The sequence below is a fragment of the Pelodiscus sinensis genome, unplaced genomic scaffold (assembly GCF_049634645.1).
Source record: "Pelodiscus sinensis isolate JC-2024 unplaced genomic scaffold, ASM4963464v1 ctg70, whole genome shotgun sequence".
Classification (NCBI taxonomy): domain Eukaryota; kingdom Metazoa; phylum Chordata; order Testudines; family Trionychidae; genus Pelodiscus; species Pelodiscus sinensis.
Window position 1 is genome coordinate 479,962 of NW_027466028.1, and position 27,953 is coordinate 507,914.

General features: G+C 54.2%; 1 protein-coding gene across 7 annotated transcripts in view; it reads right to left on the reverse strand.

Moving 5' to 3' along the window:
• Positions 1-27,953, reverse strand: part of HDAC5 (histone deacetylase 5) — a 152,610-nt gene that overhangs the window by 80,110 nt on the left and 44,547 nt on the right. For 3 of the 7 annotated variants that reach the window (XM_075918431.1, XM_075918428.1, XM_075918429.1), the window contains one exon: positions 21,006-21,199. The exons of 2 other annotated variants lie outside the window; for them this stretch is intronic. In XM_075918431.1, the coding sequence (XP_075774546.1) occupies positions 21,006-21,027 (22 nt within the window). In that variant the 5' untranslated portion in view covers positions 21,028-21,199. Of the gene's footprint in view, positions 1-21,005; positions 21,203-27,953 lie in introns of all 7 variants that reach the window. 2 more of the 7 variants (XM_075918427.1, XM_075918430.1) reach the window with 1 other exon arrangement.

Below are 27,953 nucleotides of genomic sequence, written 5' to 3' on the forward strand. Positions count from 1 at the left end.
CTCGCAGCCAGGACAGGCTAACACTAACACAGATGCCTGTGCATGTCAGCCCCCCAAAGAGCACCAGGAAGAGCTAAGGCAGAGCAGGGGAGCAGCTAGACCAAGGCCCTTGAATTGGGGGAGGGGTTTGGTGGGTCCCCTCAAAACAGTGCCCAGGCAGTTTGTCCCAAGCCATAATCTGATGAAAAGCAAATGACCCCTGACAACGGGCGGGACCTTGGGATTCAGCTGGGTGTCCAGGCCAGCAGTTGCTACATCCAACACCCCCCTGATCCGGCTGCAGGGGTAGGGCCAGGGGGTTGCCGCAGGTACACAGTGCTGCATTCACGCCTCGCTCCGCAGGGTGGCCACAGAGCCAAGCTGGCTTTGCCAGTGAGCGTCCCCAGCTGTGTGCTTCTTAGGGACGCACCTGGCACACAGAGGCCGCCCGGAGTTGCTGAGCATAGGAAGTTAAGGTGCTAGCTTGCCCCTCAGCGGGGGTAGATCTGAGGCTCCAGAGCATCCCCACTCCATGTGGAGCCCATCCCCCATTTAGCCACAGGGAGCATCCAGCAATCTGCTCAATGGATTAGCCAGCACCTGTCCTGCCTGCCTACGCCGAGACGAGGAGACTTGACCACTTCCCATGGCTTTACCCCAAGCACAGCCGCTGCACAGGCCTGGGTGAGTCCCAACCGACTGCTCCTTGGAGGAGCGGCTCTCTGCCTCCTCAGGGATAGGTACCCCAACCTGGCAGCGCAGGGTCAGATCTCAGGCATCGCCCCCAGCCCCTTCTCAACCCTCTCTCATGGCAGGCAGGGTCGGACCACAAGTTGGTGGTTCTTCCGCTGATGCCAGGGCTGTGGAGGGGCGCAGGACCAGGCCTGCATGGGATGCCACAAATGCTGCTCCCAAGACCCTATCCTGGAGCAGCCTCTTGCTTTTTTCTTTTCCTTGCTTTGCATGGAAGGCCAGCTCAGCTCAGTAACTCCAATACCAGCCTTGCAAAGTCTCCCTCCAAGAGCCCCTAATTGCCCGGGACGTTAATCCACGTCAGCGCAGCCAGAAATAAAAGCCCAGGTTTTGCCGGGAAAGGACTCTGGGGACTTAGGGGCCCAGTAAGAGCAAGCCAGGCAAGCAAGCACACAGCTCTCACAGTGAATCCGCTGGACTCCCACTAGACAATGAGCAAACCTGCTAGGGTGGCTTGAACCTAATCGGGTTCACCTTGCAAGCAGCCCTCTGGCTGCCTCTCGTTAGCAGGGAGTAGGTTAGCCATTGTATAAAGAGAGTGACTGATGGGAAATGTAGTTCCACCCCTTCATTCTCAGCATGCCTGAGCCACACAGACAAAACTAGTCTTGGGGTCAAAAATGCCCCGCTGATCCCAGGCTGAGGAACCGCAGCAAAACACTGCCAAGTTGGGGGTGGGGCTCAGTAACACCTCTTCTCCTGGGACCAGAGAGTCAATTTTCTGCTGGAGCAAATTCGCCCAGCTCCACTGATTCTTGTGGAGTGGCACCAGTTTGCTGCAGTCCCGAGTTTGGTCTAGTCATGAGGACAGAGTAGTCGTAGGAGCGGTGATGCCATACCAGGCTTGCAGAATAGCCGCAGCGGCAGCGTGTGGACAGTGGTTAGCACGGACCCCTGCAAGGCCAACGCGGGTGTTCTTGCGGCATTCCCTGCAGCATGTGCCCATGAAGCTAGCTGGAGACTGGGCCGAGGGTCAGGGGAGGCATTCCCCTCTGGTTCACCTCTCTGAATCCACGCCCACGTTGGCAGTAACCAAAAGTTGTTCCCATACGTTGGCTGATGACATGCATGAAATTAACCGAGGACCTTAGTGTTCAGGTATCAGGAAAGCCAAAGACATTCCCCAGGACAGTGACTTTATGGGATAGAAAGACTTAACTGTCCCCCTCCATTGGCTGGGGTCCCCTCCCAGGCAGGCATGCTGCCGGGAGAAGCTGGCTGTGCCCAACGCACCCATCCTGGGGATGGAGCCTGTAGGGAGTGGTCAGCGCAGCGCAATGCTGACTCAAGGCACTGAGCGCACTGACACCAGCCTCAAAAGTTCCACTGCGACCTGGTCTGTGCAGCTCCTGCCCCACGACAGGGGTTCTAGTGCAGTGCCAGGACCCTGCTAGCAGAGCTCTGGGTGAAGAGCTAGGCTGCATCCGTCAAACTAGAGCAGTGTTTCTCAACCAGTGGTATGCGTGCCCTGAGGGGTACTCGAGAGAAGGCTGAGGGGCATGCCAACAACTGAAATTTGGCAAAAACTTAATTTTTGTTTGAAGTTTTATAGCGCTTTATTATTTTTTACACCCAAAAATTTCATCACCTGCCCAGCTACGGTTAAGTTGTTTAAACAAATGTGTTGCAACAGTAGAAAAAACATGTGTGTGTCTGAAAACTGTAGGCACGGGGGTACTTTTTGGCTATGTCTACATTCGCGGCTTCTTGCACCAGAAATCTGCAAATTCTTTTCAGGAACAACGACATTGCGTAAGAGGGGTTTACTTGCACAAGAAGGGACAGTGTAGATGAAGCTGTAGCGCCAGAAGGCGCTATCTACACTGTCTCTTCTTGTGCAAGAAAACCCCTCTTACACAATGTCGTTGTTCCTGAAAATAATTTGCATATTTCTGGTGAAAGAAGCCGCGAATGTAGACACAGCTTTTTTTTTTTTTTTTTTTTTTTTTTTTTTAAAGGGGGTACTTTATAAAAAACCATTGGGAAACGTTGATATAGACAAACCACCACCTGCAATACCCACTAACATCACATGCACCCCCCACCCTCATGTTTACTGCCCCAAGTAACTGGCTAGACAGCAGATCCAGCCTGCAGGGAAACAGAGCCAGAGATCGCCTTTCAGGGCCCTCTGTCCCGCATGCTTCCAGGGTTGCTCAATCTCTTCGTTTTGTCCTGCCTCGCGGCAGTGTTTAAATTTCTGACCCAGCGCAGAAAAGGGGACGCTGGTTTATTTATCAGCGTGTTAATCCAACCCTAGACTTTTAATAGCAGGGCTATTTATGGGCTGGGCTGGGCCCCCCCCTGCAGTGCACTTTTGGAGTTGACGTCAGAAAAGCTATTTCTGCAGCTGCGAGAAACCACAGGATATTCTCCCCCCTCCCCTTGGCGCAGCTGACCCCTCGGATCACATCGAGGTCCAGTGTTGCAATACAATCAGCAAGCTGGGTGCTTGGGACGGGCCGGCCCACCGGCTCTGGGGGAAGGGGGCGCCTTGCCCTCACTGCCACCATTTCAATCTTTGGCAGGCTTCCCACCAGACACTCAGTGCAGGGGAGGCGCAGTCCGAGGGACGCCCGGGCGCCCTCCTACACTAGGGGAGGGGGACAGAGTGCAGATCACAGCCAGCGGACTGGGTGTAACTGATGCATGCAGCTTGGGGCCAGCTGCATTCCAGGAACTCCGTGCAACTCAATGGAACTCAGGGGCAGGTCCGAGCCTCCAGGCAGGGCAGGGCTCAGCTCTCGCCACCCCATGTGCTCTGTGGCAGAGAGCCTCACAGGAGGAGGTCAACGCCCTCAGCCCAGCAAGCCCCAGGGAACAAGGTAGGCTGGCCTTTTAAGGGGTGGCTGTCTCCCAGGCGATGGGCTGAGGTTGGGGATCCACATCTGCTGCTGACTGTATTGTCTCAGGATCTAGCTGGAAGTAAGTGCCCTCCTGGTCCGTGGATTTTAAAAGCTGCCTACTAGGATTCGGGCACAGCCATGAATGGGTTAAAATAGGCCCCACCCACTTCACATAGAAGCCACCGGGTTACCAGAGGCTCCAAACACTAGCTCCTGGGAGCTGGCGACTTGGGGGCTCTGACTCATTCCCACAGCCCTGTATGCTCCTCCCACTTACACCCCAGGTCGCCAAATCTTTTCCCGTCTGGCCCCATCCCATCCTAACCAATTCTTCTGGCACGCCCAATACGCACTGCCCAGCTTGTTCTCCAGGCAACGTGGTGCCCTGTGGAACTCATTACCACTGGACACTACTGCAGCCAACCTGAGTAAGGCCGCAAAAGGGATATGGGAGGCCCATGCAGGAAGACGGGAATAGCCAGAGACATCACCATCAATATCCAACTCCCCTGCCAAGTTTGGGAAAGCGCTGCCTCACTCCTGCTTCATGCCATGAGGCGCAGGGGTCAGAAGGGAAAATTCCCCACAGGCAGGTCTGGCTCCTGCAGAGCACTTCCCTCTATGCCGGTGGCACTGCTGTTGAAGCTGACCCACAGGGCTGGATGAGAACTCCCAGGAGCTCGGAAACAGAGCCTGGGCCGTAATGCAATGAGCCAAGAGCAGAGCGCCCACTGGGTAAGGCTTGGGGTTCCCACTGCAGGGGGGCTAGAGAACTAGCCCCACACTGGTCCCATTTGTGGCAGGGAGAGGCAGCTTTCCAGACAAGAGGGATTTGCCTGAGAGCGATGAAAACAGTGTTCTAAAAATACAGCGCTGTCTTAAAAGGGGGAGGGGAGGAACCCAGCCAGTCCTGGCAGGCAGCAAAAGGAACCCGGCCCCACTGCATGGACTCAGCTCCTCCTGCCCCCCCCAAACACCCCATGATTCCCAGCCCCTGGCAAGCTCATGCAACCTGGCACAGAAATATGGGGCGATGGGGCTATTTTTTGCTCTGTTTTTGTTTAATAGAAAAGCAAACAAGGGCACAAGCCATCAAATCCCAACCCTGAGTTGAGTGGTCCCACAGTGCTCAGGGGCTGGACTGGAGAACTAGTATCATGGGGGGGAGGGTAGCAGGATCCAGTAGTTAGAGCAAGGGGGCTGGGAGTAAAGACTCTTGGGTTCTAGTTCCAGTGGGGTCTAGTCGTTAGAACAAAGCACTGGGGGGGGGGGGGGTCAGGAATCCTGGGTTCTGCTGCTCACCTCCCAGAGGGGAGTGGGGTCTAGTAGTTAGAGCAGAGGCCTGGGAGTCCTGCGTGCCCTCTCTCCCTTGCTGCTCAACCTTGAGCAAGTCACTGCTGCTCAGTGCCTCAGTTTCCCCAAAGTGGGGATGATGCTATTAACCTGCCTTGGTGAAGTGCTTTGAGGTCTGCCATTGCTGGTTTAGGGGCAGGTGAGGAGACCAGTTAGCAAAGGTGAAATGAATGGTGGAAACATCCAACATGCCTATGCCAGCATGGTTTTCCCCGGATGCTTTCAGGGAAGGAGGACTCGCAGATTTCGCCTCCTTTTAGTGCGGGTCGAGTCCTTATGCTCCTAGCTGTTGCCATCCCAGGCCCTCTTTGAAGTGCGAGTCCCACGAGGCTGTCCCCCTTTCAAGCCAGATGTCGCTGGAATTCCCACTGGACAAATTACAGGGTGGGTTTGACGACAATCCAGTAGTGATGAATATAGAACTCAGGACAACAGCTGGAAAAAGCCGGTAGCCAACAAAACACGTTAGTGGGCACTGGCCCAGAACCCACAGTTCTCAAAATCACTAGTTGCACAGCCAACTTGCCTGCAACATACACCAGGACAGATGCTAGGGTCAACTGAAATCTATCAAAATGTCCAGCTATCCCTTTGATCTGGAAGGGGTTACCTGTTCCAGCTTGCAGAATAGGGCTCTGGAGGGAAGCAGAGCTGCAATCTGTCAATTTCCAGAGTGCCAGCCTGGCATAACCTCTCTGCCTTAGGGAGCAGCCTTCTTTGCCTCCCAGTGGTGGCGGGCGCATGTGTGTAATCACTCGGAATACCACAAACTCAAGTTGTGTTGCGTCCTGACCTTCCGGTCAGAGGATTTAGGCCTTTAACACCTCTGGATACAAACCAAGCAGCTTTTGGGAGCTGGAGAACTCCCTGCCAGGAAGGATGCAAGGCCACAGGCCGCACGCTCCCCGTCACCTGCAGCTCCCAGCTAGGGTCATGTCACAGTATGTCATGCCCAAGAGGGGGGCTCATCCTCGGAGCAAGTTGCTCTGGAGATTCTAGGCAGAGACAGCCACCCGGGGGGCTGCTCTAATTTATGCCCCGCTGACCCAGAGCCCAGGTAATGCACTTAACGCAACTGCCTGCTGCTTTGCCTCTGAGAGGCGCTGCACAGAAATGAAGCCCCTTGAAAATGGCAAGGCTGGGAGGCTCAGGGAACCAACAGCGCTTTCTCTCCTAGTTCATGGGCCCGAGTACAGCCCAGTGGGGCAGTGACTAAAGGCCGGTCCTCCTGTGCTGCAAACCGCCTGCAGTCAGTCACAAGGGCCCAGCCTTCGCCCAAAGGGCAAAACAAGGCAAACGAAGCAGAAATCAAGGACAGATGCAGGCATGTGCTCACAGCTCCTCTGTAGCATGCGCCATCCCACCTGTGGCTGCTGCAGAGGCACCAGACTGAGCTCAACACAGGCACAGCACCTGGGTTAAGGGTTAGCTATCTATCTGGAGGTGAGCTCTGCAGGCCTGGGTCCTAACCAATTGTCAAGGGAACCTGCCTCATGGTCTGGGCAAGAGCGCAGCTAGCAGGGTATCAACAGCAGCATGCATAGCATGGCATGAGTTTCAGTGCAAGCTAGAGAGCCCAGCAGGGCCCCAGGGGCTGTCCCGGGCTCTCCAGCCCAGGCTGTGCTAGCTGGATGTATGCTAGCTCAGACAGGGTGCGCCATGGCAGCTTTTGCTGCGTAGCCATACTCGGACGCACCAGCCAGGTGCGCCAGGGCATTAAACAGCCAGGTTGAGCAGCAGATGGGCCAGAAACTCCTGTTGCTGCACATCAATGAAGGGAGAGTTTGCCCTGCAGCTGCCCTTGCTGGAGCAGCACAACCCTTTGCTCTCCAGAGCTGCCAGGCTGGACCCTTTCAGCCCTGCGCCTTTGTGGGGAGACAGCAACCCTGGCACCTGCCCACTTCCAGTGGATTCCTTCCTACAGCTTTTCCTTCATGCCCCCCGGCCTCAGACTAAGAAAGGGGCCAGCAGAGAGAAGCAATCGCAAGATGAGGGGTGGACCCTCAGACTAGGGGTCTGTTAGCTGCAACCGTTCCACCAAGCAGCTCGCTCTGCCTCCTGGGAACCACCAAGGAGCAGTCCCGGCTGTGCTGCTCTGTGCCCAGTGCTGGATCCTTCCTTTTGACCCTGTGACCAGCTCCCTGGGTTGATATTTTGCCATCCACCCCTCTGTTAAGCCAACTCCCCATTTCAGCAGGTGGGCCTTTGATTTTGGCAGACCACACCTACCCTTCCAGGGGTTAAACAGGTCTGTGCCTTCCATAGGTACCAGACAGAGGGAGGGGAATGACCAGCTGATCTCAGAGCTGACTGGCCCTGGGCAGTCACAGGCTGGCAGTTCAGACAGGAGCTTGATTTTATGTTTTAAATCAAGACATTTTGCAATGTGATCTGGGCGCTGGAGCCGTGCTCAGAGGGCACATCCGAACGGCAGGCTTCTCCACACAACCCTCCAGCAAAGTCTTTATCCTGCAACCCCTCCTCCCCTTTTCAGATCCAATTATAAAGCTAATTGGCTTAGCCTAACTACTGCTTAGACTAGAGTCCTCCCCTGAAAGCTGTCACTCACACCCGCCTGCTCCAGTCCCAGCTCCAGGCAAAGTACGAGGAGGGCTCTGTCACCATGCACCCAGGGATGGGGCTCTAGCATATTCCTCTACAGCCCCGGAAGCCAAACCTCACACGTGGAGTGCACTACGCAGCGCAGAATAAAGATGGCTCCTGCCCAAACGTGCGCCAACTCTGACGGACGCACACAGAGCAGACAGACAGCCCTGGGTTTCTCAGGGGTCTCAAACCTCTTTCAAGTGCACCCGTGTCACTCTGGTAAAGCCAGCAGAGCCGCGGTGGCATCAAACCAGAGCAGGGTCTCCTGGCATACGTCACACGGCCATCACCAGGCAGAGCTGTGCCCTCTTCCCGGATGCCAAGGCTCACGGTATCTGGCATTTCCCCCAAGTCCCCCACTTCATGAGTCCTGGGACTCCATAAGAATCTTGGCTTTTGTTTTAAAAATAAAGAAGTTTCCAGCTCTCGTGACTGCGGAAAACGGCTGGAAAGTAAAACACCCCAAAGCCAGGAAGCCGACACAGAAAAAGAACCAACATTGTTAACTGGTAGAAAAACCAGCCTCCTGGTTTTTAAGCCCATCGTGATTTGTATGGAGCCTGACTCCAAATCCAACACGTGGGGTAGATGGCACCAAGTTTACCCCCACTTAAGGTCCTGTTCCCCAGGATCTTCCTCCAGGTCTGGGGCAGCCGCCACAGACCCGACTGGGCTTCATACAGACACTGCATCTCAGCCAGCTGGTACAAGCTAAATCCAGAGCAGCCAATTTCAACCCAAGAACACGCCTCCACCCAAGGGCTAGCATCAGAGGCCCAAGCATCTCAGGTCTCCAGAGAATTCCTACTGGCTGGGGCTTTGAGCTGCCCCATCCCCCCATCTCTGGTTTGACCCTCCGCTCCCTTTCTGCTTCCTCTGACAACTCCCACAGAGCTCGTTAGCCCTTGCAACTGCCAGTCCCTGGATATTTCCTCCTAGCTTCACTGACTGAGGTGCAGGGCAGTGGGGAATCAGCCCCTGGATGGTGGATTTTGGATGGGACCAGTGCAGCACAGGGGCTGCTGAGCCAACACCCAGACCTGGCTCGCCACACGCCCTCTCTGACCCAGCTGCCACTTCCCGTCACCTCCTCAAGAGAGACGGGGACTTGCGAGCCTTGGATACCACCTGGACCTACGGCAGCCCTGCTGCATGAACCTGACCCTCCCCCAGGCAGCATCCCAAGCAAGCAGCCAACAGTGTTTAGGCTTCTCCGCAAAGGAAAGCAAACTCACGTCAATCACTAAGTTAGTGCAGACAAGGCAGCATGGGGCTTGCACATGGTCAGCAGCTTCCCACAGAGTAGACTCAACATCCACCTGCTAACCAGCGTGAGAAGAACCACCACCTGCCTTGTTGTCCCCAGAGTGCAGGAGCTGGCTGAAAGCAAGGCCATTTAAATCACTGCTTTTAATCGGGGCTTACATTCAGCTGGAGCAGTCCTGAGTGGAGCTCTGGTAAATATCTTACATGCCGGCAGCGGCGGAGTGAGAGCTGGTTTTAGCAGGTCTGCGGCTCACACCCGAAACCCCGATGCCATTTTCCCCGTGTGGCTACTGCCTCAAGGCCTGGCCCCAGCTCTCCTCCTCTGCAGGGTTTAAGTCCTAAGGCCCCCACCGCAGCTGACTCCTGGAGCCCTGAATAGGGTGGAGGGGGGGACCCCAGGAAATATTCGATGACAATTTACACATGGATTTTAAATTCACTTTTCCATTTGTACTTCAGAGCTATTTGCTACAGAACAATGCCGTCTTACTGGTTGGTATAGCCATTACAACCATGCTGATATACAGACAGAGCCATCACATTAGAGTTGGTCTGTATTTCACTGGGCGGGCAGGCCCACTGGGCCAATACACACGTTTACTTAAGTAATGACGTTGCTAATTATTTTCTGATTCTAATTCGATAATGGGGCACTATTGTGTATTACGTCGTGCTCATGATTGGGGTCACACTTCATAAGGCTAGTTACACACACAACATCATCTGGAATGTTTGAAGAGATAAGGAGTTTAGGCCCAGCCATCTTTTGTATTAAATTCAGATTTCATTCAAAAATAAGTTTATTTTAAAAAAGAAAAAAAGATACAAGAAACAAAAAATTCCGATTTCATTTTTTTTTAAACCTAGCGATCTTTATCCCCTCTGGGGCCCCTGGCATTAGTGAAGACAAAGCCCAAGATACAGAGGGCCTGATTTTCAGAGTGCTGAGCACCCCATGTCTGTCTGACCCCAGCGAGAGCTGCAGAGGCATCTCAAGTTGGGGTTGTCGTGGAGCCAGCTGTTCTTGACAGATGTTAGCCCTCCCCAGCACCTGCTCACCCTGCCAGCAGGATTCACACTGGGAGGACAGGACGACCCTGTGCACTGAGTGCATCTGCGCAGTGTAGACATGCCAGTACTGGCTTGGATCCAGGTCACACCTCAGACTGCAGCGCAGCCATCCTTGCTCCAGTGGGACCCTGCAGATGCCGGCTCAATTCCCTGCTCTCTGGGCAAGCCCCACAGTGCATGTGCCGGAGTCTACTACCGGCTCTCCAGGACCCGGTGTGCAGACATACCCTTGCTGTCTCTGACCGCTGTCTCCACTTGGAATGAGGGGATACTCGCTCTAGCTGCCCCAGCTGTCCCCATGCCTAGGTGCAACGGTGTTCTAAATGGCAGCACGCTTTTCTTCGCCCTCCTGGTGGCTCTCCTGGCTTAGGAACAACATACAAACTTGCCTCTTGGCCCCCTCAGCCTAGGAGCTCAAGGCAGTGCAGTGTTTCCCCCTGCTGGGGGACAAGAGATACTCCAATCAAAGGAGACTCCATGCCGGACTGGAACCTGAAATCCACCAGGCAGCTGCAACACAGGCAGGACAAACAGCCCTGTCCCTGCTCAACCCTGGGGAAGCCACCAAGGAGCCGGGGAAGCCTATCCAGTTATTGGCTTTTTTGCTGAGAGCATGATGCCAACATCACTCTGCTGACTTGATGGCATAGCTTAGCCAGGCCTGAGTCAAACTGGAAACTCACAAGGCAGGTGCTCCGTCGCCCAAAGAAGGGAAATCTTGTGGCTGAAGCCCTTCATGGAGTCTCTGGAGCAGCTGGATCAACTGACTTGCTACATGTCACTCACCTCTTGCTGTGCCTTTACTGACCCAGCTGTAAAATGGGGTTACAGACTACACAAGGGGTTTAATTCAAGCACTTTGAAAACTTACCTCATGGAAATAAGATACATTGCCCATGCCACAAGACACCTCTGTTCCCTTCCTTGCACAACACACAGCACTTACATTAGCTCTTCCTATATCCCAAGCAGAAAAGGCCAAGTGATAGTCCAGGGGCAAACAGATGCAGGGAGAATAGCAGGGACTTACCCAAATGTCACACTATGGCCATAGCAGGGCTGAGGTTGAAGCCCAATAGCCATAGCATCTGGCACCACGTTCAGACCACATCTCCCTCCGTCCAGAAAGACGTGACGGAGAGAACTGGATTTCCTTCCACCCTTGCCCGGTGCACACAGGGGCCCAGTATGACCATCAGCTCCCTCCCCATTGCCTAACTGCCCCCGGGGAGTGCCAGTAAGGGTGGGATTCAAGGCTCAGCAGACACACGTGGGGTAGCACCGTGTCACAGATAGCGCCTCTCCACTAATAAGGAGTCTAGCAAAATGAAGGTCTATCCAAAGCCCACTAAAATCAACCACAAAAGTACCCAGCACAGGCCAGCAGTACAACCCCCTCTCCCCGTTTCTTCAACGAGGAGAATCCCTCACCTACCATCCCTACCCTGGCAGGCCAGCAGCAAACCAGCCAATGTCTGCCACAAGGACCTGATCCAAAGTCCCCCAAAGCCATGGGATTCTTTCCATGGACTTCCAATTGCCTTTGGATCCGGCCTCGGAGGCGGGGCTATGGTAACACACACAGATCAGAAGCACAATGGGGACTCAGTCTTGACTGGGGTTTCTAGGTGCTTCCATTATAACAGCGACAGAGCCAATTTCCTATTCGTGGGAACCACTCCAGAAGGAACACACAACCCTAATCCCTGATCACATGAGCATCAATTTAAACCGATTTCAGCATTAAATAGCCAAAGATTAAACACCACATAAATAAATAAAGAGTTCCTGCGCAACTTACTCTCTGACCAAATGAGTGAGTCATGGGAACAGTGAGGAAGTGTGGCCAAATGGTTAGAGCCATAGAGCAGAGGAGAGGGGGTGTCAATTCTACATCTGCTCTCCTTTCAAATCATTATGTCATGACCTTGGCCAAGTGAGTGTGCTTCTCCGCCTCAGTTTCCCCATTCAAAAACAGAGACTAAGCCTGATTAACATACCCCATGGGGTTTTGCAAGCCTTTAATTAATGTTGGTAAAGCACCTACAGACCCTGAGCTGGCTGCTGCTTTAATGAAACGTGGGCATTTTATAATCATGAATTTGCCCTGGATTTAGTGGGATGCATTCAGGTTGAGATTTTACAAATTCACAGGCCAGGAAGCAGTCATGTGCCTCATGGCAGGTGTACGTTTTAAGGGGTTTCTACGGCTAATTATAAAGAGGAACTTCTCTGTCTTGATCTATGGGGAATCTGTCTGGCTCCCATAGCGGGACTGGGGTTGCTGCAGGAACCAGAACTTGGCTCTCAGAGTTGTGTTTGTAAAACTTTGGCCACATGGACAAGGTGCTTGGGGCTCCATTTCCTTACTGTTTTTTTTTTTTTTTTTTTTTTTTTTTAAATAAAAAGGCTAACAAGCCTTTGCTCAGTAGGCAAAGGAGCCATGTTCTTTTCTCTCAATAGTTCCATACGTTGGTTGGATCAGACACTCAGGACATATATTCGGAAATAAGTGTGACACTTGGGCCTCGATTTATGCCCTCAAGTTAGTGAATTCCCAAGAAGAGACCCATCGGAACAGCTGGCTGCTTAGTATTTGTGCACATGAGGCTTCAATACAGAATTAAGAACCTTCCTTTATACATAGTTTTCTTTTTAAAATCATAGCCTCAAAATCCAGTGAGGACATTCATAGATCTCAAAGCATTTCAAAGTGGTTGCTAACCATTATCCCTGATTTACATATGGGGAAATGGAGTCACAGGGCCATGACTTGCACCCAAACTCATACAACAAGTCAGCGGCAGAGCCAGGATTAGAACCCAGAGCAGTGCACTGGCCTGGAACTCTAGAGACCTGGTATATAGTCCCAGCAGTGCTCCTTGGTTGACTCGGGAGAGTCACATGCCTGTTCTGTACCTCAGCTTCCCCATCTGTAAAATGGGACTATTGATACTGACCTCCTTTGGAATGCACTTTGAGAGCTATGGAGGAAGTGCATACAAGAGCCAGAATCGCATGCCCAAAGCACTAGACCACAGCTTTCTATTTTGTTTTTATTGAGTGAAAAATGACAGGAAGATCCAGATCCTACTTCAAGGGGCAAAGCAATTTACTCAACATACCAAAGAAAGAAAAAACCCCATTCTGCGCAGCTCTGAATCTGCATGTGGTTGTTTACACCAAGACAAAGAGGGGGTGAAACACGACCAAATTTCAATGGCAGCAGTTTGCATTCACTTTCCCCTACAGCGATCGAGAATATGAGATGCAGGGCCTGAGGACTCAGAACCTGAAGGCTGTGGGGGAGGCCCAGAGGGTTTAGGGAACAGCTACACCCAGAGGGACCAGACCAGAAATCAGCAACAGGCAATACCAGCACACCAGGCTCCCAAAGAGCTAGGAGGCTGGAATGCAAAGCTCTTTTCACAAGGCGAGAACAAGCTGCATTTCCCTTTCTGGCCTAATGAATTTCTTAAGACTAGCTCTTAAGGGAGTTAGGAACCAGGGAGGGGAGGGGAAAACAATGAAAGCTCAACCTGGGAAGAGATGAAAATGATGCAGTGGAAATTGCATGACATTTCCTTAATGCAGGCAGCCTGACTATTCTCAGCATGACCCCTGGAGAGGAGATGAAAGGGAGCTGAGCAGGAGTGTTTATATAACCTGTTCTGCCATTAGATGGAGGAGAGGGCTGGGGGCACTTGGTACCACCTGCATTTCTCATCACCCAGGAGTATATGAATCCATGGATCCTGTGAATTCTGGAAGCTGAATCCCCCTGCACCATTGCTCTAAAAAATACCAGGCCTACCAAGCGTCACCTTGCCTGGCCGGCTGAGCCGGGTCTCCTGGTACTATTGAGGAGGCATTGACTCTGACCCCTAACGATGACCAATTCATCATCAGTTTCACTGGTATTTTTATTTGCACAGTACCTCGAACAGGGCTTCCACACAGCAGAGTGTCTCTACCCCAAAGAGCTTCCAATCTAAGCAGACAAAGGAGGGATTTCTCTCATTTTATACTTAGGGAACTGAGACACAGAAAGGACCAGTGACTTACCCATGGTCACCTAAGGAGTTTGTGGCAGAGAATACAGGTCTCTTGAGTTCTAGATCAGAGTTTCAGCCTATGCACTGCTCATTTGTACCAGCTACCAGGGTGGAGCTTAAAGTGTGAGGATGCAAGTGACCTGGACAGGAAAACCACCCTCCCACAGCAACCCTTCCAGCAGTGAGGATGGTTTATATACATGGCTCTCAACCAGGGTACATGCATCTGGGAGTACACTGACATCTTCCAGGGACACATCAACTCCCCTAGGTATCTGCCTAGTTTTGCAACAGACTGCAGAAGAGGCACTAGGGGAGGCAGCACTGACTACAAGTTCATATAGACAGTGGCTTGTGTATAGGACTCTATAGACTATACACGACAATGTAAGGACAATATTTATATTCCAGTTGATTTATTTCAGTTACTTGGTAAAAATGAGGAAGTCAAACATTTTCCAGTAAGAGAGTATTGACGCTTTTGAATGTTTATGTCTAACTTCGTATGCAAGCAGTTTTTTCGTGAAGGGAAACTTGGGGATACAGAAGACAGCTCAGACTCTCGCAAGGGAGGCAGCAGCATGGAAAGGTTGGGAGTCACTGGTTTATTCGGTAAACAGCTGGTGGGAGATTGTATCTTTTGCCTCTTCTCAGGGCCAAAGCCTTATTCCCAAGAGGCATGTGAACTTTCCCCAGTCACAGGCTGTTAGCTTTAGAGCCTAATTAGGATCACTTAAATGCCAACTCAGTTAGCAATTGCACGGCTGTCTGCAGAACAGTCCAGGTAACGTAATGTTGGCGCAGGGCCTTGGACACCTCCCTCTAGGCACCTGGCTGCCGTCTGAAGACTCTGTGCAGAACAGTTAAACGCCCAGCGCACTTCCTCGTACTGATACCTGTAGCCTTAGTCTGAGAGGAGGAAACAAAGTTCCAGTGCTCTGTCTAGGGATATAAAATCTTGTTTAATTAGTTAACCGGTTAAACATTAAGTTTAAGCAGTTAGCTGATTAAATGGGGGGGGGGGGGGAGGGGAGAGCTGTTCCAGCTGAACTTTTATGAAACAAACTTCCTTTGCCAGCAACAACAGGGGAATTGGGTTTTCACAAGCTAATACGAAGAGTGCAGCACTTCTGTATTTTACTCAGAGCACTCCCTCAGCAGGACCAGACAGAAAGGAAAACTAAAAGGATCAAATGATTAGCTGAAGGAGATCAGGGGTCTTTTTTGCCAGGAGCTGGACAAATATATAGTAAGCGACAGCCTCAGAGTTTATAATCTAGAGAAAAGCCAGACAAAGCAGTAGGGGAGGGAGAGGATGGTATTAGTGCCTACCTGCATAATATCATCTTGATCCTAGACTGGGCTACCCAGGCACTACTAAGCCTCAGTTCCCCATCTGTAAAATGGGTATGGCTCTGGTCCACAAGATCTCTTAGGGTATGTCTACACTACCACCCTAGCTCGAACTAGGGTGGTAATGTAGGCAACCGGAGTTGCAAATGAAGCCCGGGATTTGAATTTCCCGGGCTTCATTTGCATCTTGCCGGGCGTCGCCATTTTTAAATGTCCGCTAGTGCGGACTCCGTGCCGTTTCACGAGGAGTAACGGTAGTTCGGAATAGGAAGCCTAGTCCGAACTACCTAGTCCGTGCCACGTGTAGCCGCGCGGCACGGAGTCCGCACTAGCGGACATTTAAAAATGGCGGCGCCTGGCAAGATGCAAATGAAGCCCGGGAAATTCAAATCCTGGACTTCATTTGCAACTCCGGTTGCCTACATTAACCACCCTAGTTCGAACTAGGGGGCTAGTGTAGACATACCCTTAGAGTCTGTAGTAGAGGCAGGAATTTTCACCAGCCATCCCGAGTCCAGGCTCCGTGATTCATCTACATCAGGGCTACTCAACTTTGGAAGCCCCAGGGGCCACAATGATATTCACATCACATGCCGAGGGCTGCAATTTAAGTGTAGTTGCTTATACAGGCAAATATATATATATGCAAAAAGCTTCTTTCACACTGACGGCATGAATACAAAGATGAAGGCAGGACTACACAACAGACAGGCCCATTTACGTCAGTTCTGCTGAGGATAATACAATGCAACATTTACCTGATTGCCACCCATATGGCAGCACTTTGAATGAGCAATGACAGTCCAGGAATTGAACTACGGAAACATGTATCAACAGGAGACCATTCTATTGACTACTTTTGTGTTGAGCCCCGCATAACCCAAGCCGTACCCCAGCCGCAAACAGATGGGCTGTGGGCTGCATATGGCCTACAGGTTGAGTAGCCCTGACCTGCATCATCCTCCTTGGCCTGTTTCCCACCCAGCGGGGAAAGCACGCGGGCTTCTGTTGAAATTCCCTGCGTCTTTGGCTGCCCACGAAGACCTTGGGCAGGGGCTGCACTCGATGACTCCTGAGGTCTCTTCCAGCTCTAGGATTCTAACTGGCCGCGGAGGCAGCAGACGGAGCAAGGTCGGTCTAGCGGCTTCCTCCTGGTTTGCAACAAAAGCCACATGTTTTCCTGTTCTCCACAATGTCGCCCTGGCATCGGGGAGCCTGTCCCCTGCTCCTGTCTCCCATGCTGCATGGCACAGCACCCAGCAAGCAAGAACCCCTCTGCCAACTCGGACGGGGCCCTGCAAGCAAACGTTCTTCAGCCCAGGCCAGAAGCCTCCAACACCCAACACTTGGCTACTGAACAATGCAACAGCCTGGAGAAGCGGGGTGGAGGGGAGAGAAAGGGGACAAAAAGGGATTGTCCCCCGCTGGCCTGAGCATTTCCAGACACAGCAATCAGGCCTGCAGGGATCACACATTCGACAGCGACAAAGGCAAGAGCGGCTTTCCAGACACCGTCTTCCAGCACCGCCAAGAGGCCTGCTCCCAGCCGGAGCTCCAGTGCCCGCAAATGTGCTGTTGCCAAGGAGACGGCCTGGCTGCCATCTCGAGCTGTGCAACCTTTGTTTACAGCTTTCTCTTTTCTGGTTTTTAAGAAGGACAGTAAATTGCCTTCAAACAAGCCTCTTTGCCAGATACACTACCTGGACCTGTCACCGCTTGGCCCCCAGGCCTCGGGACGGCACTCCAAGGTCCTGAGATACACCCCCATTATTTGTGTTGCAACAATGAGCAGGCACCCCCAGCCACGGGTCAGGCCCCCAATTCACACTACACCAAGCCCCAAGTCAACTAACTCCCCAGCAGCAGATGGGTCTAGAACTTAGTGCCTCATCCGAGAGACATCAGGCCCCTGCCACTGAACCAAAGGGGAATCGTCACAAGCCCTCAGCTGTACAGGTCTTCTGACACAGTCGAGAACATCCAATTCCACCCAGCAGAGGGCAGGGGAAACATACGCTACAGCAAGCTGCCCACCTTTACTACAACACAAGGTACACCAGAGAGATCCTCTAATCCACCTGCCCGCACCTCTCAGTTCCCCAGTGCCAAGTGGAAATCTGTTCCTGACAGCTAACAGGCAATGTAACCCTCACCCAGGCATTGCCCGGCATAGGATACACATGTTCTGCAACCCCCCCAGAACGGAACATGAACATGTGCATTAAAGACATGGGGGGCCCAAATACTGCCATAGGCGGAGCACCGGCAGCAGCCACTGGTTTCAGTGAGCCCTGAAGGCACTCAGCACCTCTGAGCACATAAGTTCTGGGGAATAATCAAGCCCGGGCAGGGGTAGGTCCTGGGGACTGAATGGCTCTGTCCCACTGAGGATACAGCCCGATCCCCAGCACTGATAGCTGGCATGCCTCTGGGTACCTGGTCGGAACGGAGACACTCTGGAGCCTGTACACCCAGACAGGATTTCACCACCCGGAGCCTGATGCCAGGCTAGCCTCCCAGCTCGGCTGTGGAGTCAGCACAACATGGGACTTTACCAGCCAGCATGAACAGGAGACATGTGGCCTGGTGGTGGAAACGCAGGACTCCCAACGCTCTTCCCAGGCCCAGCCAGTGCCCTTCCCCGGGTCTCCGTTTCCTCATTGGTAAAACAAGGATAATACTTTGGGCCCGATCCAACACCAGTCTTCTCAGTGCCCTCAGGCCCCCATTAGCCTGAGCCCAGCTGCAGGTCAGCCTGTCACTTCCCAGGGGCAGAGGCTTAGAGCTAGGAGGTGCCCACAGCAGAGATGCAATGTCCCTATCTGATGCAATGACAGATCGGATGACAACGGCTCCTCCCCATGGCTTGCTGGGCTACAGCGGTAGACAAGGCCTGCTCTTTCGCAGAGCCACCTGATCAGACCTCTGAGAGCAGGAGGGTCTCACACACACTGATCTCAAACACAAGTTACAGGAAACCGCCTCTGTTCTGTTCCTTAACTAAGGATGTAAAAGAGTAGTCAAGTCAACTACTTGCATTTCCCACCCCTCCCTGCTGCCTCTATATCAGAGGCAGTGGTGGGGGGAAAGAGGGGAGCAGGAGCCGGTACTGAGGGAAGCTGGCTTAAAAGGCAGCTCCCCCCAGCACTGTCTCTGCGGTTGGGGGGGCGGGGGCGCAGAGGTGCAGCGGCACTGCCTTTTAACCGCAGTAAGAGCTCTGGCTCTTAGTACATTTAAAAGGCAGAGGCACAAGCAGTCCCAGCTGGGGCCAGGTCCTGCGCTGCACCCCTGCCTTTTAAATGTAGTAAGAGCCAGAGCCGCAGTGGGGGTAGCTCCTGGGGGCAGCATGAGCTGGGACTGCTTAGTCCCGGTTCATGCCGCCCCCGGGATCTAGCCCCACTGCGGCTCTGCAGTTCAAATGTAGGAGGAGCCAGGCAGTGGGGATAGCGAGTGCCCCCCCCCCCCTTGTGGGCTAGTCAATGGAAATTCCATCAACTCTGCGATTAGCTGATTATCCGCAATTTAACTTCCCTACCCTTAACCCTTCACCTCCTGAACAGGGAACCCCCAATCATCAGCCCCTGCTCAACTCTCCAACTTGGCTTTTGCTGCTGCTCACAGATGTGCCTCTCCATTAAGCCTCTCCCCCAAGCCTGCCGCTGCCCCACCTCCCCACCCTGCAGTTCTGCGCCTGTTCCCATGAGGGACCAGCACCCTGTCAGGATAATTAGAACAGGGGTGGGCAATAATTTTTGACGGGGGTGCACCCCAAGATTTTGGGAAGTGGTCGAGGGCCTCACAGCACTCTTCCATGATATTCATGGAGATGCAGGGTCTAGAATGGAGGTTGGGTGCAGAAGGGAGCTTGGGGGAAGGGACTGGGGTGCAGGAGGGAGTTGGGATGAAGCAGGCGGTTGTGACTAGGGCAGGGGACTAGACTGCAGGGGTTTGGGATGTGACCTATGGTAGGAGGGGATTGTGATCTGGGGCCAGAGATTGGGGTGCCAGATCTGGGAAGGGGTAAGAGGGGGACAGAGGGTTGGGGGGGGCAGAGAGTTGGGGCAGGAAAGGGCTGGGGGGCCAGATGCAGGCTGTGACCAAGAGACTTGCTTGTCAGCTGCCAAACTAGCCTGCCTGCCTTCCGAGCTTAAAATGTTTCCCAGCCAGCCTGCCTGGCCACGTGCTTCATGAATATCTGAGCCCAGGAGAGGGGACCTGATTCTTCTTAGCTGCCTGTTACTCTATCAAGCAGCTACCAGCTACCATTGGCTGGTTTCTGCCAGAAACCGGCCAATGGGAATGTGCTGGGGACTGGGCGGCTCCTAAAACTCCCCTCCTCCCCCCACCTTTCAGTTTCAAAACAGACAGGGAGCCCTGCAGCCGCGTTTCTGCACAGCACATGGGGCTGCAGGACAAGCAGGGCTCCCTGCTGTGGTGGCTTGGCAGGTTGAATCTGGCCCGTGGGCCGTATTTTGCCCAGCCCTGGGTTAGAATCATTCTGTTGGCTGCACGGCGGCAGGGCCAGGGCCAATGGGAGGCATGTACAGTCAGTTCCCCCACATACGGCCCTTGCTTTATTACTGGCTCTGTCTGCCTGCCTGGGCAGTGTAGCCAAGTGAGGTGCATCCTGAAGCCGCAGGCTTCGCCTGGGGGTGGCTGCAACACCCTGGCAGGGTCCACGCCCACAGCTGCCTGTGGTGAGGGTGCCCCTAAGCGGCTCAGTCCCGCACACTGCCAGCCGAGGAGCTCTTAGCACTGCGGGGGGAGCAGCTGCCATAGCCAGAGCACCCCATCTGAACGAGGCCTCATGAATAATCACACCAATCCTGAGCAAGGCTGGGGAACCTCTTCTGAGTCAGGGCCACTAAACCACAGAAAAATCAGTTGGGAGCCACACACAAGGGAGAAGCAAAAGCCAACAGAGGAAACCCCACACCCTCACTGACCTGGCTCCCAAGTGAGAATCGGGGAGCGGGGAGACTCCAGCCCTATGGGGGGTGGAGGAGGAGGAGTGGATGATTAGTCTCAGGACTTACCCCCAGGGCTGGACTAACTCTTCTGGGAGCCTGGGTTAGTGGATTTTGTGGGGTCCCCCTAGGATCTGGGGGGGGCCAAAAATGAGGGATTCAGTGTGCGGGCTGCCAGGAAATGGGATGGGGTTGAGGGAACGAGGTCTGTGCAGGAGGTAGGGTGCAAGAGGAGGTTGGGGATGCAAGGTCTAGGTGGAAGGGGGTGCAAGAGCAGGTTGGGGGTTCTGAGTAAGAGCAAACAGTGACTTGCTCAAGCCAGCAGTATTTTGCCTCTCATATGGGCCTTCGCCAAAGTGCTTCATACACCCTAATGGGTTAATTCCCACACAGGTGCAGGTCAGCAGAACCCGGCCCTAGCTCTCAAGCACTCACTGAAATGCAGCTACTTCTGGGGTGGAGGGCAGCAGTCACCTCACACACTCTTCCCTGCAAATTCAGCACCATGGTTTCACTCTTTAACAACCACAAAGAGCTAAGTCTTAGGGAGTTTCAGAGAGAACCTCCTGCAAGCCAGACTATAGCGCAGTCACCAAGGTAATGAACTCTTGGTTCCAAATTGCCAGAAATTGCATACCCAAGGCATACCTTTCTAAGCCATCTTCTTCCTCCCCCTGGTGGCAGCCACCAGCCTGAGGCATGAATGCAACCCCATTCCCTCCCATGGCAGGATGCAGATGGAGCTCCCCGCTCACCTGACTCGTTCTGGGAGTTCATGTTGTCCAGTAGGTAGGTAGCGTCCTGGCCAGAGACTGGTTGGCGAAGGGTCTTTGGGAAGCAAGCAGCTTGGCAGGTGTCCGACAGCGTTCCCAGGTGGTGTGGCTGGCTGCAGCTTTACTGCCAGCTCGGGGTCTCAAGCATCCCGCGTGGCCAGCCTGTCGGAGGAGCCCTGCTGGAGAGGAGTAACAGTCAGGGGCCTTGGACCCCTCCCAAGACAAGGCCATACATCCCCCCCACCAGCAGCTCCCCAGTTTTCCTCTCCCACCTTTTTTGAAGGGGTGAGGGAAGGAAGGGCGTTAGGACCAAGGTGATGCACTGCCCCCTTCTGCAGACTGAGGCTCTCCCTAGAATTGGCCCCTGGGATCGGACATTTGGGCATATTGGAGAGATCTGTATTTCTACAGGCACCCCCCCGCCCGGCAGGCTCAGTTCTCCCCTTGTGCTGGCAGAGGGCAGGAGTGCGAATGAGAGGAGAACCAGGCCTGGCACAGCATGCGTGGCTTTGCTGCCTTCGATCTGCCCCGTGGGAGAGAACCATGGGTCTGCCCTGCAATCGTGCACACAGCAGGGCTCCTGCCTGCCAACAAAGTTACTGACCCAGCTGGCCGGGGACAAGCAAGTGCCTTCCCCAGAGCAAGTCAGGTGTGTCACCAAGCCCTGGCATTTAACCATGGGAGCTAGGATGGCGCATGGATTCTCCTCTTCCAAACGTACAAGCCAGAGGAGATAGAGGAAGCAGTGCCAAGAGCTATCAGCAGTACAGGAGTTATGACACACAGATGAAGAGTTCTGAGTCCCTCCAATAAGAGTCGCCGTGATGCTAATTCCAGTCCAATAGTATCACCATGAACCACCAAGATCAGGGCCCTGCTGCAAGGCACTGGACAGACATGGCAAGAGACAACCCCCAGCCTAGAGAATTTACAATCCAAATACACAAGGCAGGCAAACAGACTATTCTTCGCATTCTACCAACTGGGAACAGAAGCCCAGAGAGATGAATGGCCTGACACAAACTAGGCCTCCTGAGATATCGAGCCTTAATCACAAAACCACCCTTCCATTCACCAGCTGGGTGACCTAGGGCAAGTTAATATCCGCCTGTGCCTCAGTTTCCCCATCTGTCAAAGGGGGAGGTGACACTAAGTGCTTTGAGATGGAGAGGTGCACAGTGCTAAAGACACAGGATCATCAGGTGCCCAGAGTGAGGGTGGAAATTCATGTGTTAACTCAGCATTTCCTGACCTGCACAGCTCCAGGTCCAACCCCTGCTCCCCTCCAAGCCTCCCTGATTTCTACAGCAGCCGGATCTCGTCCCCTCCCGCCGTAGCTGCAGGCTAGACGGTGCCCCAAATGCAAAGCACACACAAAGCAATGCAGAGGTTCTGCCATACCAAAGATCTTGCATCTTCTGGGCTAATCCTCTGCTAACAGGGTTACCACCAGAGGCCGCGCTAGCCAGGCACCGGGGACAACACCAGGAAATTCAGTTCCTCTCCCCCTCAGACATTTACAAACAAACTGAGATTCGTACCAGGTGCCTGGGCAAGACCAATTTCCTGATGCACTCAGCACTGCTGTAGCCGCCCAGATGCCAGCCCAGGAGAGCCGAGGAAGCAGGCAGCATAGTCTAGTGGGTAAAGCATCGCACGGGGGCTCAGCCTACAACCGGCTTCCCCAGGGAGGGCCTCTGGCTCTTTTGCCTAGTTGGGTGGGCAGGGTGTCTCACAAGCCCCTGTGCCGGGGGCCTCCAAGCACTGCTGGCCTAAGAGTGAAGACTGGGAAACGCCCTGTGAGATCAGCCTCCAGGTGGCAATAAATCCCCTTGGGGTCTCCCCCCCCCCCCCCCCCCCACTTGCTGAGGGAGGAGCCCTGCACAGACAGGTAGGCCTTGGGGTGATGGCCTCAGGCTAGACCCACTGCATGTCTGTCTCCAGGGGCGATTTGCTGGGTCGGTGGGGAAGGAACCATCCATCTGAAGGGGGAGGTGCTTCACTTGGACCCTCCGGCTCTGCAGCACCAGATCATTGGCTTTGCCCTTCAGCAGCCCATGCTCTGGGGAAGGCACTTGGCAGGCACACAGCAAGGTCCTTCTCGCCCTGAGCAGCACAGCCTCCTCCTGCGAAGGCAGGGCATGGAGCAGCAGGACCTGCCGGGGTGCAGTGTCCCAGAGCCCACAGCCCATGTCTAGCTCTGTCCAGCCCCATCATCGGGGCAGCAGGAGCAGCTCTGTATGGAGAAGCCAAGTGCAAAGGGGGCACTTCCCACAGAGCCAGCCCCACAAAGGCAGGCAGAGCGCCACGGCCAGGGGGGCAGAGAGGGGGATGTAGTCGGAGGCAGAGGAAGGATGAGCTAGAAATCTCCATCGGCAGGGCCCACTGTATTGCGATGGGCAGCAGCAGCCGAGGAGAGCTGAGCCAGAGACGCACTGCGCATGGCAACAGGAGGGGGCAGGAGACCCCCAGGGGTATGTAGCAATCAGAAGGCACCAATCTGCACATTCCCCTGCACCTTGCAGGATCGGGCTGGTGGGGAGGCAGCATTCCCTCCCATGCCGCAGGCTGACAGTCCTGGATGGGGAACAGGTGGCAGAGCTGGTGCAGGAAGCCGGCAGGAGCAATCACACAAGCCCTTTCCATCCACTGAGCACTGGCCCAGGCACTCCTGTCTCCAGCCAGGGCGCTGGCAGGCACGGCACCTTCCCATGCCCCCAGGCTCCTGCAGCACACACACCCTCCCACCCCTCTCCAGGCTGCCCCTTGCGTTGTCTATCAAAGCGCTTTAGGTCAGAAGACATTTCCAGCATTCATGCACAGGACCACCAACTGGGGGAGGGGCAAAGGGGGCAACTGCATTTCAAAGAGGCCACAATGGTGACAGCCAGAGCCGCGGACTCCTCTGAATTGCTGAGTGCTGCTTCACAGCTCTGCGGGGCTCTGAGGAACGGGGGGGAGGGCCCAGTGGCATGCTCAGGGCAGTGCTAAGGACTGACTGCCCTTGGCCCCACCCCTTCCAGGGGCACAGAGCCGACCCCCCCTGCACCTTGCTCCTGGTGCTGTTTATACACAATGTAACCCAAACATTCCCCTCTCGCACCCACGCTGGAGCCAATTCTTCTTTATCCCCCTTATACAGAAAGGCAAAATGTCTTGCCTGAGGTCTTACAATAAGTCAGTGGCAGAGCCAGAAGTCCCAATGCCAACAGCAGCTATTCTCTTCCCTCTAACACCCTGACGTTGCAGCCCTCATTTACTCCACCCTGGGGTTCATAGAATCGTAGAACTGGAAGAGACCTCAGAAGGTCAAGTCCAGCCCCCTGCTCTAGGCAGGACCAATCCCAACTCAATCAACCCGGCCAGGGCTTTGTCAAGCCGCAACTTAAACACCTCTAGGGATGGAGACTCCACTACTTCCCCAGGTAACCCATCCCAGTGCTTCACCACCCGCCTAGGGAAATAGTTTTTCCTAATATCCAACCTGGACCTCTCCCACCACAACTTGAGACCATTGCTCCTTGTTCTGCCATCTGTCACTACTGAGAACAGCCTCTCTCCAGCCTCTTTGGAACCTCCCTTCAGGAAGTTGAAGGCTGCTCTCAAATCCCCCCTCACTCTTCTCTTCTGCAGACTAAACAGACCCAACTCCCTCAGCCTCTCCTCATAGGTCATATGCTCCAGCCCCCTAATCATTTTGGTTGCCCTCCGCTGGACCCTCTCCAATTCATCCGCATCCTTTCTGTAGTGGGGGGCCCAGAACTGGACAATACTCCAGATGCGGCCTCTGTCCAGTTGTCAGGCTTATCAGCTGAATCTGTACAGCGCTTTGAGACCTCAGATGAAGAGCACTAGAGGAGGGCGAACGCTGCCAGACCAGTGCCTCAGCTCGTGTAGACCAGTGCAGCTGCTACAATCCCTACTTCCGCCCAGGAGACACCAGAGTTTGCCCTGCACTTTAGTAGTGCACTACCGCTGAAGATGGCCGGAATGCTCTCACTTGGATTTGGTGCAAACGCCCTCCCCTGCTCAGCCCCATGGGCATGGCTCTCCCCTTGCCTGGCCAGATTGACTGGAAGGAGCTGGCGGCACACCAAGGCCATCAGCAACAGAGACCGTCTGACAACACAAGCCTAGTTAAAGGCTTCTCATGCCCCATACCAAGAAAGTGCAAGCCACAGGGGAGAGGTATCACTCTGGGATGCATCAGAAGACTTGAGGAAAGCTCAGAGTTGAAGCATCTTCCACGCTACCATGGAACCCTAGAAAAAGCTGTAGCTGACACAGACATGCCTTAAGTTCTGTGCAGCCAGCCGTGCTCCAGACACGGCTAGCAGATGGCCTGGCATGGCGCTGTAAGCAAAAACTGCCAGATCCTCAGCTAGCGTCAACTGCTGTGGCTCTAGTGAAGTCACTGGCTGGATGTCAATTTACATCCCTGAGAACTTGCCCAAAGTTTGCAGCATCTGCCTTGGCTGGTGAGAGCCAAAAAAGGAAATTCGGTGCAGAAGGACGGAGAGCTATGCATGTGCATGTCCCTGCCTGTTCCACGTGGAGATCAAATGCATGCACGTACGCACATACACCCCCTTGGGAGAGCAGGGCTTACCCCAGTCATGCTGGCCAATTCTCTTCCTGCCCATGGCCAGAGCAGCATGCTCGGAATTGGCTGCTGCCCTCTGTCCAGGGCTGGCTGTGTTTCATGGCCACTCTGCGGGGTGCCAGGGGCCATACAGGCATGAAGTCTCACTCCTAAGACTCATCAAGGGGGGATTCAGCCAGGTTGCTCCATATCGGCTGTGAACAGGCAGACGAGGGAAAGGGCTCTCTCCCGCTGGAGTAGGGCAGTCAGCCGCTGCTCGCTCTCAGGAGTGGATCCAGATTCAAAAGCAGAATCCCTCCTACACTGGCTAATAACTGGAGTGCAATCAAGCAGCTGGCCCATGGACACAAGCAGAAGGCTCAGGAATGCAAGTCAGAGGCTGGGAGTCAGGGTGCCTGGAATCTCTTCCTGCTCCTGGCATGGACACATTTGGTAATTTGGGGCATTTCTCTGCACTTCGTTTTCCCGGACGCAGAGCAGGGCAGGTGTTAATTGGCCTCTGAGGGAGCAGCCAGGCTCTGTTCATGGAGGGAAACCACATAAGCTAAAGAAGGTCAAAGTGTCTTCATCGGCTACCAGCCCAGGCTGGGCCTGCTTGCAGCATGCTGCAAAGACTGGTTCCTAGTGCAAGGAACATACAGCTGGCTTTTCCATCTACGGGGCCCCAGGGCAGAAGGGAAACTGAGTAGGGAGTCGCCTTCCCTCAAAGTGCGGTCCACAGACCACTAGGAGTCCATGGCCATCTTGCAGATGGGGTTGGGGCTCGTGCCCTGCACTAGGGATGTAATAGTGGAGTCGATTAACCGATAAGCAAAAGCTGACAGGTTCATGTCATAGACCACATGCATTTCTCCCCCTCTCCTCGGCCAGGACATTTTTGAGCAGTCTGGTCAGCAGCCCAGCTCAGTCCTGGCTTGCGACGGGTCCGGGACCTATGCCTGCTGAGGCTCGGCATTGAAAGTGCATCAGGAGCCAGGCAGGCTGGCTCAGTCCTGGCTCACACCAGGTCCAGGACCTGCCCCTGCCGAGACTCTGCATTGAAAGTGTATTAGGAGCCGGGCAGGCAGGCAGGCTGGCTCAGTTCTGGCTCATGCCAGGTCCAGGAGCTCAAACCCGCACTAGACAAGGGCTGCAGCCACCCTGCATTGCTGCCTCTCTCTCTCTCTCTCTCAAAGGCAACAGCACAGGGGGCAGGCAGCCAGTCCACGAAGGGAGCTGGTTTTTCCAACTGGCTCCCCTCACAGACCAGCTCCTGCTGCTACAGAGGCTCCTCGGGAGTGAGGTGCACTGGCTGCTGGCCCTGCCTTCAGGGACAATAGAATAATCGACTAACTGATAAGAACATGTAAGGCTGTAGTCACCAGCCAGTAGATCGTGAGCTACCGGTAGATCTCAGGGGCTCTAAGAGCAGCTCTTGAGCCCTCTCTGAACTGCGTGCCTGCACAGTACATTTATATTAGATTTCCTCATTTGAGGAGCAGCTACTCACCGAGCAACAGCACAGGTGAGTAGCTGCGAGGAATGGTGGGAATTTTTTTTTAAAGTAGCAGTATAAGGATTGGGGATAGCAAGTGATGGAGAGGAGGAGAAGAGAGGGGGCGGGGCTTCAAGGAAGGGGCAGGGCAGTAGATCTTGGCTTGGTCTGTCCTTTAAAAAGTGATCTTGGGTGTAAAAAGGTTGGAGACCACTGGTGTAAGGCTACTCGACTATGCAATTAACCGATATTTAACGTCCCTACCCTGCACCCCTCCCTGCAGAGCTGGTGTGCCAGCATCGGCTTCCCACTGGCGGGAGGGGGAAGAAGCCTCGCAGGCCAGATCCAGCTCGTGAGGGCAGGAATTAGCTCTGAGCACTGCTGCTCGCCTTCCCTCTGGCTGGAGGAACAGCAGTGCAGAAAACCACTTACCAGGAGGCTTCCCCCACTGCTCCCATTGGCCAGAATCCTGGCTAAAGAGAGCAGCAGGTTGCACAAAGCCAGGTAAGCGCCCCCTATCCCTAGCCCCACCTGCACCGTCCCTCCTGGCCAGACGCCTCCAACCCTCAGACTACGCCCGCACCCATTTTGTCATCGCGGATGGTTGGTCCATGGTAAGGTCTGTCTTGAGCAGGGTGGGCCCCGGACCAAAACATTTGAGAAGCACTGCTCTAAGGGTGTGTCTCATGGCACTGGAAACCCCAGTCTGTGGGCCCTGGGCAGGTGGACTCAGTGCTCCCAAGCCTGCACTTGAACTTCTGCACTACGCTGCAAACCAGCCAGAGCCGGGTGCCCAGATGTCCACACTGCCCCACACAGACCTGCTGACTTGGGTGTGTGGCTCAACAACAGG